The sequence below is a fragment of the Molossus molossus genome, unplaced genomic scaffold, assembly GCF_014108415.1.
Source record: "Molossus molossus isolate mMolMol1 unplaced genomic scaffold, mMolMol1.p scaffold_m16_p_9, whole genome shotgun sequence".
NCBI classification, from domain to species: Eukaryota; Metazoa; Chordata; class Mammalia; order Chiroptera; family Molossidae; genus Molossus; species Molossus molossus.
Window position 1 is genome coordinate 17890297 of NW_023425403.1, and position 12642 is coordinate 17902938.

At 36.4% G+C, this 12642-nt stretch overlaps 1 protein-coding gene across 1 annotated transcript in view; it reads left to right on the top strand.

Moving 5' to 3' along the window:
- DLC1 (DLC1 Rho GTPase activating protein) overlaps nucleotides 1-12642 on the top strand; it is a 390131-nt gene that overhangs the window by 83786 nt on the left and 293703 nt on the right. Inside the window, exon 3 of the mRNA XM_036250146.1 lies at nucleotides 6777-6926. Within this exon, the coding sequence (XP_036106039.1) occupies nucleotides 6777-6926 (150 nt within the window). The remainder of the gene's footprint in view (nucleotides 1-6776; nucleotides 6927-12642) is intronic.

Genomic DNA, 12642 nt, shown 5'->3' on the forward strand with positions numbered 1-12642 from the left:
GAACAAATTATATCCCAGTCCCCAAAAATGGACCTTTGAAGCCAGTGGAGGAAGTCATCCTCAGATTTCCCTGGGACAGAGAGGAACAGCGGCCCACACAAGTCTCTGCCTGGTTCACACCTGCTACTTCTGAGCTCTCTTTAGGACCAGCTGCATAAATGTCCTTTGAAACTACTCAGAAGACTCTTAGGCAATTTACAAAATTCCAGCTCAGAAATGCTCCATCTGAAATCTCCTTGGAGTTTAAAAATCAAGCAAAGGAGAGATCTGTTTTCTTCCCATGCCTTATAAATGGGAAGAGATAAATAGGCAGTGAATAAGAACATTTCATAGAAAGCCACCATGTTCATTTCAGTTTAAACAGTCTTGTAGCAAACTCAGATGAGGATGTTACTTATCACTCTTCACCACCTAATATTAAAATGATATTGGCACATGTTATTAATTAAAGATAATGTACAAAGATTTTGTGGTTGAACAGATTATATATGAAAAACAGGAAATAGTTGCTGGTTTGGTGTTTTTTTTAACTTCCCATTCTACATAAGTTGCAACTTGAAATGCAGGAGAATAAAAATTAAAGCCGACTTTATTTAACATGCCTGGAAATTCTGCCATCAGATAATTATAGTATCTCTATCTTCTGATCAATTCAGATGAAAATCTTTATTGCCTGTGAAGAAGAAAAAAAAAGAGTAAATAAATTTCTGGTTCTTTAGGCAGGATATTATTTTAAGAAAAGAAAGTCTAGAATGAGGAATTTATTGTCAAATAAAATGTATAACACTAATATGAGATTTCATACTAGTCCAGCTGGCTGCAGATCAAATAATTCAGGAAGAAATTGAGCCAAGTCTTTTGCTAAAAGGTCCCTTTCTTTTACGGGTGAACAAGGAGCTTTACCAGCCCAGAATAGCCAGTAGGATGCATATGGAATCAAAGACAGTGTGGGAGCCAGAACCTTGGATTATGAATCAGGAAGTCCTAGTTCTATTCCTAGCCTGGCCTTTAATTTATTAAGGCTGTCTCTGTGATGCCACAACTCATTGACAAGCAGAACATTTAGGCAACGCTGTTATTTGCTGAGCCAAATATCCACTCCTTGGAAGCATCTAGGTATTTTACTGAATTTTTTTGGTTTCTTCCGAATGCTTCAGATTAAGAAGACAGAGCCTGTGTGCCTCTAGAGGAGGCACCCTTTTTGCTGGTCTGTAAAATTCCCAGCAGTTTGCACCTCCTCACCACTCCCTGTGTGTGCTGTGTTCTGTGTTGTTCAAGAAAGAGCATCTGAAGAAAGAGGAGGGTTGGAGTTATCCTCCCAGATGTAAGGAAAGGAGGGGAGTAGAGGCTTCTGCTCAGAGGACTTCAATCATAGGCTTCCTGGAGGGAACGAGCTCCTAAAAACCCTGTTTCCCTCTCCCCCAGAACCATTGTGATCAAAGTGACTTCACTGCCCAGGGACCCAATAGCTGTTGGGAGTAAATAAGGAGCATATTTCAGATCTCCCAATGAACACCATGTGGCTGGACCATATTAGGGTTTTGACAACAAATCAATTTGAATAGAAGCTTCTCTCCTAATTTGGCTAAGTATCCACTGACTTGGGTCTGAAACAGACACACTGGACATTTTTCCCACAGCAGCTATATATATTATCTATACCTTGACAACAGCTGGCTACAGTCTCGAGACAACAGGATGTTTCTGTTCTTAACAGTATACAGGCACATATTGGGAAAAGGAGACATATATCACACCATTGACTCAAGGTCAACTCATAGTCCGCTAAATATGGTTTCTTTATTTAAAAAGCAGATTGTGGCTCTCCCAGTGAGAATAGCCTGTTCATGTTCTAAACAGGCACTTAATTCTTAGTCTTCATTAAAGAGGGTGTACCACATGGGGAGGTACTTGCCTACTCTGCCTTGGTCAGAGAACACATAGAGTAATATATTAAATCTGGGCACCAAACATTACTTGGGTCATTGACAGAATTATGTCATATCCAGAGAAGAGTTAACAAAGCTAATGAGGATTTGGAAACATGTCATAGGCAAAGTCATCAAAGTAACTGAAGATGATTCACCTAGAATAGGAAAAAGTGGATGTAACATAGTTTTTCAAATATTTGAAAGGCTATTTCATGAAACAGACCTTACTTATACTATGTGGTTCTGGAGGGAGGAATTTCTGGGGAGTTAGAGGAAGGCAGAATTTGACTTTATAACATTTCTAAAAAGTATAATAGTACAAATATGAAATGGGTTGCTTCCTAGAGAATAATACATAGCACATGGCAGATGGGCAATAAACATATCTTGAATAATTGTTAAGTATTAGACTAGATGTTTCAAAGGGATTTTGCAATTAATTGTGGTCATTGGTGTTCTTCTGAAACAGGTTTTGGAAGGAATGGGAACCAGGTTGAAGAGAGCATAAATGAAGCTTAAATGTCTATTAAATTAAAAATTGTATCCACAAAAGTAAAGCAGAAAGGAGTACTGAAGAAAACCAGGACAGGGAGTGGGGACAACTGGGCTCTGGTCTAATCAATTTGTCAATAGAGGAGTGATCCTAACCCTCTGGAATCCACTTCCTTCACCTGCAAAGTCAGGACACTGGAACCGATAACTGGTGTCCTGGACGATTAGATTTCTAAAGTCTTAAGTGTTGAATCAAGTATCCAAGTGACAAAATGAGCAACCTAAAGAAACAAATTTTGACTTACATAAGTAAAAATACAAATATAAAAAGTTTATTATAATGAATTTTAAGAAATTCTACAAACATAAATAATGGATAGCAAGGAAGACAGATAAAGAAAGCACTACTAGAAAAAAAGAGAATTCTCCGGAAGAACACGACGTTGAAATCTACAATTTATACTGAACTCTGCCTGTGCAACAAGAACAAAACTTAAGGGAATTAAATGCATTAAATAAATATAATGCAATAATTCAGTACAGGTGCATCTCTTCCAACTTTGCATTCAATGATGTGAAATTAGTAGCTGAACATCGGCCATAGGAGTCTTCACACCACAGAAATCGTTACAAATCAGGACTTGAGATCCAGTTGCTATACATTTACCAACATATTACTGCCCCCCTACTGCGAACTTCTACTAAATAGGTTCCCAAAACAATAACTTCTTATTTTCACAATTATTCAAAATATTGGGGCTCTGTTCTTTCTTATCCTGTAATGTGGGTCCAATTCAGACTCAGCATAAAATGGCCTATGGTTAGAAATGGAAGAATAATCTTAGGGTGAATTGAACTATTTAGCATGTGTTAGTCATGTGACATGACTGGATATAAAATATGATGAGGTTCCAAAAATGTTTAATTGTCAATATGTGCTGACAACTCTAAAAGTTTTAAAAATACACTTTTTTAAAAAAAGTAAATCATTCATTTGCTTGCATCCTGCCAGTGTCCCATTGCACAAAGAATAAAATTGACCTCTTTACAGTAACCTTCACGACAGAATATAATTTGGCTCCTGTTTGTAGTCAACCCCATGTAGTCCTAGCACTCACTCACTGTCTCACTTTCCCTCTCTCAGCCGCCCTACCCTTTTTTTCTGATCTTATTCACCAAACTCACTATTTATTTTGCATGGATCATTATTTTGTGAGTTCTTCCTCTCTCTCCCCCCACCCCTTCATTTCCATCTCCAGCTCCAGCTCCTTCTATTCTCTACATCCTCAGAAAGCACTCGGACTACCCTATACAAAGTGGGAAACTCCCCCACCCCGCAGTTACTGCGTATCTTATTACCCTTTTTAATGTCTTCATACATGTGTCTTATTTATGAATATGTTAACTCTCATTGTTCATCTTCTCATGGTTGACTATAATATTTAAGAAAGCAGCAATTGTATATGCTACTCACTGATGAATATTGCATCCCTTTAATAGTGGTTGCCTGGAGCAGCTGTGACTACAGGAGAGGAGGAAGCAAAGATAGGAGAGAAGAGAATGTGGCATCTTGGTCTTGATTTAGGGGGCTAAGTTACTGAAATAGTGAGAAGTTCATTAATAGGCAGCTTTGCTTCTCACGAAGTTAGTTTCTCTTCATGGACCATAATGAGAGCATGACATGAAAACTCCACTGTAGAAGTTAAAGTAGCCAAAATCTGCAAGTGCATAAGCTATTTGTTGGAGTTTAGCTATGGACATATGAAAGGTTAGAACTTCGCAAATTATTAATACGTGGGCTTTAAAAACAAGGACAATAGCATCTGATTTGTAGTCAACTCTATTTGGTGAAGTTTAGTGGCTATGTATGTAACATATTCTGGCCTGTGTACTTGACACTTCAGGCTGAACATAATGAATGGTGATTAAGGAAAAGTAGCATGAAGGAAAAGCAAAAACAATAGCCTTATTTCTCTAAAAAAAATATTGTAGACCAAGGCTGTTTGATTTGATTTCTTTGGGAAGATCATTTGAAATCATTTGGTGTTTAGCCCATGAATTCAAAAGTGTTTTTGAGGCACAATCTCAGTATCCAGTTAATTCAAAGACAAATTGTTTCTGAGACTACTGCTGCAGGATATACTGCTTTGTCCAATTTAGTAGCTAAAAAATATCTAAATATGTTTTCTAAGGCTTTGGGGGGTGTTATTTCACTGGTTCCTATTGGTTTTATTATTATTCCTGAAAGCACCTTGCATGTGCAGTGTGTAACTTAACTCTATGTCTGCCAGGTAGAAAAATATAACATTCATGCTTGAGGATGTTACGACTGGGAAACAAAAGAAAATCACACAAAAACTTATGCGAATGCAGACATGCAAAGAACATTATCTTTCCAAACAACTTTGGTTTAAGAGAGAAGGAAATTATACAAGCAAGCACATTGGAGGAATAATTAAGGGAACTTTGAGTCTTCTATTCAGTCAGAATTTTTTATTTTCTGGATTATCATGAAGAGAATTAAACTGAATAACCTCCACTATTTCTGGGACTCTATTTTAAGGTATAAGCAGGATTTCACTACAAATAATGCTCTTTTGAATATGACAAGTTTCTACAGCAGTAAGGGATATGACGTATGGTGAAGTTCAGGTCTGTTTGTTTGCATATATCCTGGACCCTCTTAAACACACTAAAACTTTATGATGACAAGAGTTCTGTAATTCTCTGTCTGAGCCTCTTCACGTGTTTCAGAAGTGGGGACAATGGAAAGAAATTGAAGTAATAATCACAGCATAGTATTCTAAAGGAGTTGCTATAACACAAAAATTTCTCAATTCATTCTCAAAATTAATGCCTTTGTGGAAAGAGTACTAGCTCGTCCAGTTTGACATGAGTCTGTTAATCAAGCACAAGTTTAACTTAACCAATATTAGCTTACCTGATGATTCTTTGACCAACTTCATCTAGTAAGTCAATTATTTGACATCTGAAAGATAATGCTCTGTAATAGTAACAGTCTGTACTAGCTGTTTGAGGTACAGAGGCCCCTACAGAATTAGATTAATCCACGAAATTGCCCTAGTCCTTATTCTTTTGTGTTTACTCCTAACGCTGGCTTGGAAATGTAGGAAGATTAAAGAAAAAAATGTCAAAAACAAAAGACCTGATTCAGATAGTTACTTCGTTCATCTCACTACTTATACCATCACCTAAGCAAAGGCCCCAACCTGCCCCCTAATACCGATACCCTTTTGGATTCTGTTGTGATATATTTTCCCTTTGAGGTTGCCACTGGTGGTCCTTTCTAAACTGATTTACCTAGGTAAAAAAAAAAAGATGAGAAGATGGCAACATGAGTCACGAATAATGATTCCCCTCAAAGGAGCTCTCCCTGGGTCCATTACATTCCTCAATAGAGTCTTACAGTGCTTTTCATTATATGTTCGTTTGTTTTGTCACCAATACCCTACCCAACTCTGATACCTTACTAGCACACAAGGAATTTGTAAGATTTCTGATGTCAATTGACTTGATTTGAATACACAAGAATAACAGTCATGCCCAAATAACTATATGGTAAATGAGAAACTTGAGCTATTTCTATAAGCAACAGTATTTCCATAAATATATGTCTATCTTATAGAGAATTCAGAATGAGTAACCAACATAATTTACAAAAAAAATATATAATTGTGTGGGCTTTTTTCAAAAGTTTGTGAAAGAAAAAGAAGGTTGCAAAACAATATTGACAAGAACAGCTAGAAGCAGCATTGGAAAATGACCCCAAATGCAAAAAAAAAAAAAAAAAAAAAAAAACCAACAAAAAAACAAAACAAAACCAGAAACTGCCCATTACACAAACTGAAAACCTGCCTCATTTGATTCTTTTTCAATTTTTTACTATATTCAGAAATATGTTTATTTATTTATTTATATTTCTTCCAAAAATATCCCCTTACATGTATCCTTAAATGTCTAACCACAAATAATTTAGTTATTATGTTGTAATTGGTTTGTACTGTGACAAGAGTAATATATAACTTTTCCCAAGAATAATTCACTGGAAGGTCGTAAATATGTATCAGTGCTCATCGATGTTAGACTTCCTTTTTATTGTGCGTTGCTCCAGAAGATATGTATTTAATATTCATGTCAAATGCTTTCTTGGCAGTGGGTTAGTGTCTTCCCAGTGAAGAGCCCATTGATGATACAGAACAGAACTTCCCTTTCCCTGAAGTAGAAGACTGCCTATTATTCAGTGTCCTTTTTGTCACATTGAAGAACAGGGCACTTCTTATTCTTTCCAAGAAATGGCCTTTCAGATTCATAACAACATGTTCTGTTCCTCAGGAAATAAAAGAAGATCGGGATAGGGCGCGGCTGGACTCGATGGTGCTGCTCATCATGAAACTGGACCAGCTTGACCAGGACATTGAGAACGCACTCAGCACCAGCTCCTCTCCATCCAGCACACCGACCAACCTGCGGCGGCACGTTCCTGTGAGCCTTCCCCCTTCCACTTCTTTCCCCATGAGCATGTTATCTCCTTACTTCAGACCGTCCCTCTTACAAATGAAACATCTCTAACAGCAGCATCTACCCATATGTACCCCGGAAAGTGTTCCACGAAACTCACTCAAATACTTCTGTTTCATGCAGAGTCTGTAAGAGAAGTGTGTGATTCAAAAGAAAATGGTTACTATCCTAGTGATCAAATTCTCTTCATATGATTGTTTCTCTAGTTATCAGTACTCAATGATATGCTATAAACACCATTAGCAATGCTATGTCTATCTTATTTAGTATTTAATTCCCAGTGCCTACACATTTGCATTGCATGTAGAAGATGACGAATAAATATTTGCTGCAAAGATGGATGAATGGATGGATGGATGGATGGATGGGTAGATGGATAGATGAATGAATGGATGGACCCATCCAGAATACTATAAGAAAGAATTTAGATTAATTTGAAAACACTCTAAAATTAATGCCGTGAAATACACGGAATAGGACAGAGGTGAGAATTTTATTCTACTGTGCATTAATTTTATATAAGACATATACTTCTCAGATATCCTGACACTCAAAATTTGAAAGACACAGATTCCAGACTGAGTATACACTTTACATATTTAGTATTAGCTCCATATTAAATGGCTTCACTTTTGCAGATCTAGCAAATGTGATGGTAGGATGTATTTATAATTAAGCCATGCATTTCTTTTCAATTAATATGTTTCTTTCACTATATAATAATGATCTCATTAAGTCAAAAAATTATGTATTTACCTAAGGTCAAAGGGGCAGAAAATCTTATATATAAATTTGAGTACCTAGTCTGTATCAAGTCTTTTAATTGGTATAGTTCTACATTGATTCTGTAGTTATTCAAGACTCATTCTGAGTGTGGGACAGAATATTTCTAAGTAAATAAACAAATAAAATAAAATAATAACTTTAGTATATACTAAGAATTATTATATGTCCTTTACATAAGTTAGTAACTTTTTTTTTCCCCTCACCCGAGGACATTTTTGCATTTATCTTCAGATAGAGCAGGAGGGAGAGAGGGAGGAAGAGAGAGAGAGAAACATGGACGTGAGAGAGACACATAGAGTGGTTGCCACCCACACGACTCCATCTGGGGCCAGGGACGAACTACAACTGAGGTACATACCCTTAGTGGGAACCAAACCCAGGACTCTCCAGTCTGTGGGCCAACACTCTAACCACTAAGCCAAACCACCTGGGGCATAAGTTAGCAATTTTTTTTTTATCCTCATCCCGAGGACATTTTTCCTTTTTTGTTGTTGTTGTTGTCGTTGTTTAGATAGAGTGGGAGGAAGAGAGAGAGTGAGTGAGAGGGACACATCAAGTGGCCACCACCCGCACGACCCAACCAGGGTCGGGGACAAACTGCATGCAACCAAGGCACATGCCCCTAGCGGGAACCAAACCTGGGTCTCTCTGGACCACAGGCCAACACTCTAACCGCTGAGCCAAACCAGCCAGGGCTAAGTTAGCAACATTTTTAAGTGAGTAAGAGCATAGAGAAGTTAGTAATTACATGTGCCGGAGGCAGGGTACAAACCCAGCCAGTCTCGATCTAGAGCCATGTCATGTAACCACTACACCTTACTGTTTTCTCTAGCTGACTATAATGGAAATCTCGTAACTTGAGCAAAAATGATAATAGTGAATATGAAATTAAATACTTCAACCCAGAGAGCCAGTAGAAATGGCATTTTTGTTTTTGTTTTATAACCTTCTAGATCATCTTTTTCTTATCCTTCTGGATCCCTCTCAAATATTTTCTTTACAGCGAAGTCTTCCCTAAATCTCCTCTGTCTTCCCAGACAGAGTCCATGGCTTCTTCCCTGGTGCTGCCCCAGCACTTGCACATGTTTTTAGTAGGACAGGTATCAATATGGAGGAAATGCAATGAAAGTAATCCGAAGCCCAAGAGGAAGGGATGTTTATGTGTCCTATACACCATATGAAGGATGCATCGAAGTATCATACTCATGTTCATCAACATTTTTAAAGCCAGAAAAAACACTTATTTTTCAGTAGGAGGTATTTCTTAGAACTTCTTTGCTATTAATGTAGGCATAGAACACATTTTCTTTTTTAAAATCGTCCGGTGTGAATTGTTAATCTCTCTCCCTACCTCTTTAGTCTCTCCTTTTTCCCTTCTACATTGAACTTTCCTCAATCCCCAAATATTTAGGAGAAAAGCCACAGCCCACATTTCTGCTAAATACAACTCCATATGTCAGAGAATAAAATAGCCCTTACCTGTTAGACATGCTTCCTTGTTAAATGTTAAAAATAAACAAAGCCCAGCCGGTGTGGCTCAGTGGTTGAGCATCAACCCATGCACCAAGAGGTTGCCAGTTCGAGTCCTGGCCAGGGCACACGCCCAAGTTGTGGGCCTGATCCCCAGTGGAGGGCATGCAAGAGGCAGCGAATCAATGTTCTCTCTCATTGATGGTTCTATCTCTCTCTCTCTCTCTCCCTTCCTCTCTCTCTAAAAATCAATAAAGAAAAAAAATTTTAAATAAAAAATAAATAAAACAATAAATAAAAACAAACAAAAACAGGAGCAAATGTGGATGATGATTTTTAATTTGCCTATATCTACACCTGCCTCCTTTTAAGGTATAAACTGGATTTATATTATATACACTATCTCATGGAATATCACTATGATTGCTGAATAAGGGTTCATTCTGTAAATAAAGATCTACTTCCAAATTTTCAGTTCAACAGATACTTAGAATAGGCAAAATAATACAGTAGTAACATTATGAATGTTGGATATACAGGCCTAGGTCCAAATGACAACTCCACGGCTGAATATCTGAGGACACAAGAAAATTATTTAATTTCTCACCTTCACGAGTGTGTGAAAAAGGAGATATTGTTCCCTACTAAATGGCTTGTTGGGAAAAGCAAATGAAAGGACGTATGTAAGATGTATTGCACAGATCTGGCAGAGAGTACAACTTGGTGTTTGTTAATTCCCTTTTCTTCTCCCATGTACTCACTCATACCAGATGCTGGCTAAAGATGAATAAAACTATCCTACAGCCCTCACAACTTCTTTTTGGTCTCTATGGTTTTTTTCTATGTCATCCCTTGTTTTTTATTTTGGTTCCTTGGTATTTAAAGCTAATTTTAAAATTCTTTCATCATCAAAATATTTTCCACAGGCGCTTTCCATTACTTTTGATAATTGTGCCATGGAATAAAGGGGTTATAACAGAATGATCATGACCTTGATTGTCCACCAAGAAGCACTGTCCCAGATTCAGAGAAACTCCCTCTGCCACACCCTCCTTCTGCATAGTGAACTTACAGCTGAGCAGGGAGGACAAGATGTCCAATGAAACAGTGATCTCAGACCGAGATTACTTATGAGAAAATGCTGGAGAGAGTTCTACTTATAATGAAATATTTAAAGAATAATATAGACTGGAGTCTTTAAGAATGTCTTTAAGGTGAAACTATGTATTTATTTAAATAATGGTAGAGGTAAAGACTTAAAGGCAGCTGTGTTGATAGAGCCTAACAAGTTGGGGTCAAACAGATCTGAGTTTAATGCCAGCTCTGCCACAGAATGTGAATTTGGTCAAGTCACTTGCCTTAAGCCTTGACTTCATCTTCTGTCAAATGATAATGATACATTACCTTGTACATAGAGTTGGTGAAAATCAAGGCAGAGAAGAGCTGTCAAGTATTGTTAAAAGGTAAAAATACATAAATGATAGATTTTTTAAGTATTTATTATTTTACCTTAGAATTATTGTATTGTTGGAAAGATACAAAGTTACCCTGTTATTTACCTAATCAAAATTATAAACAGGAAGGTAAAATTAATGCAAATGATTTTTGATATTCATGAAGATCAAATGTAAATGGCTTATAAATTACATGCTATTTATAACTATGCATTTGATGTTTATAAAGTACCTGCTATTTATGACTGTTCATTTGATGTTGGCTCAATTTGAAATTTGAAATTTGAATGAATCATATTTCTCGTATGGTAAAATGTTGTCTTTTCCATGCAAAAAAAGAATAGATGGCCGATGATCTGATATCACATGAGAAATTTGGTTAGGGTTATGTGTTTTACACACACACACACACAAAATTAAAGAATGTAGTTTCCTTTTTATATTCATTATTGCTGTATATGTCTTTTTTACTCCTTTTTTATTTTTGTAGCCCACTTTTTTCTTATCTTTTTTGCAGCCTTATTGAGATATAACTGACACATAACATTGTGTACACTTAAGATGTACAACATGATAATTTGACACACTTATACATTGCAAAATGATTACCACAATAAGGTTAGTCAACACAGCCATCACCTCATAATTATAATTGTGTGTCTGCATGTGTGTGTGTTTCTGTGTGTTGAGAACATTTAAAATCTATTCTCTTAGCAACTTTTAAATATATAATACAGTATTGTTAACTATACTCACTGTACTGAATATTAGATCCCCAGAACTTATACATCGTATGGCTGGAAATTTGTACCCTCTGACTAATATCTGCCCATTCCTCCTCCCCCAACCCTTGGCAACCACCATTCCATTCTGTCCTATGAATTTGGCTTTTTTTCAGATTCCACATTTAAGTGAGATCATACAGTATTTGTGCTTCTGACTGACTTATTTCATGGCATAATGCTTTCAAATTCTATCATGTTCTCAAAAGAGACAGGAGTTTCTTCTTTGGCTAAATAATAGTTTATCATACATATCATTATTTATATATAGTATTCCATTATGTGTATGTGTGTATATATATGCCTACATATTTAAATGTGTGTGTGTGTGTGTGTGTGTGTACACCACATCTTCTTTATCCATTCACCTATCAGTGGGCACTTAGGTTGTTTCCATTTCTTAGCTGTTGTGTATAAAGCTGCAGTGAACTTAGGAATGCAGCTATATCTTCAGTTATCTCGTTTTATTTGAATAAATACCCAGAAGTGGAATTGCTGAATCCTATGACAGTTCTATTTTTAACTTTTCGAGAAAACTTCATACTGTTTCCATAGTGGCTGCACTAATAATTTACATTCCCATTAACAGTGAACAAGGTTCCCTTTTCTCCAAGTCCCATCAGCATGTGTTATCGCTGGCCTTTTTGGTGATAGCCATTTTAATAGGTGTGAGTGGTATCTCATTGTGGTTTTGATTTTACATTTTCCTGATAATTAGTGATGTTGAGCATTTTTTGAGGTACTGTTAGCCATTCCTATGTCTTTTTTGGGAAAACAATGTCTATTAAAGTCCTCCACTTTTTTTTTTTTGCTATTGAATTGTAGAGTTCCTTCTATATTTTGGATATTAATGCATTATCTAATATATGGTTACAAATATTTTGATTTTTTAGATTGCCTTTAATTGTGGTGATTGTTTATTTTGCTGTGCAGAAGCTTTTTAATTTGGTATTGTCTTATTTATTTATTTATTTATTCATTTATTCATTATGATTTTGCTTTTATTGTTTGTGCTTTTGGTGTTATATTCAAAAATTATTGCCAAGACCAGTGTCAAGGAGTTTTTTTGCTATGTTCTCTTCTAGAAGATATACAGTTTCAGATCTTTCATTTAAGTGTTTAATTCATTTTGAGTTAATTTTTGTGAATGGAGTAAGAAGGGGTCCAAATTTATTCATTCACATGTGA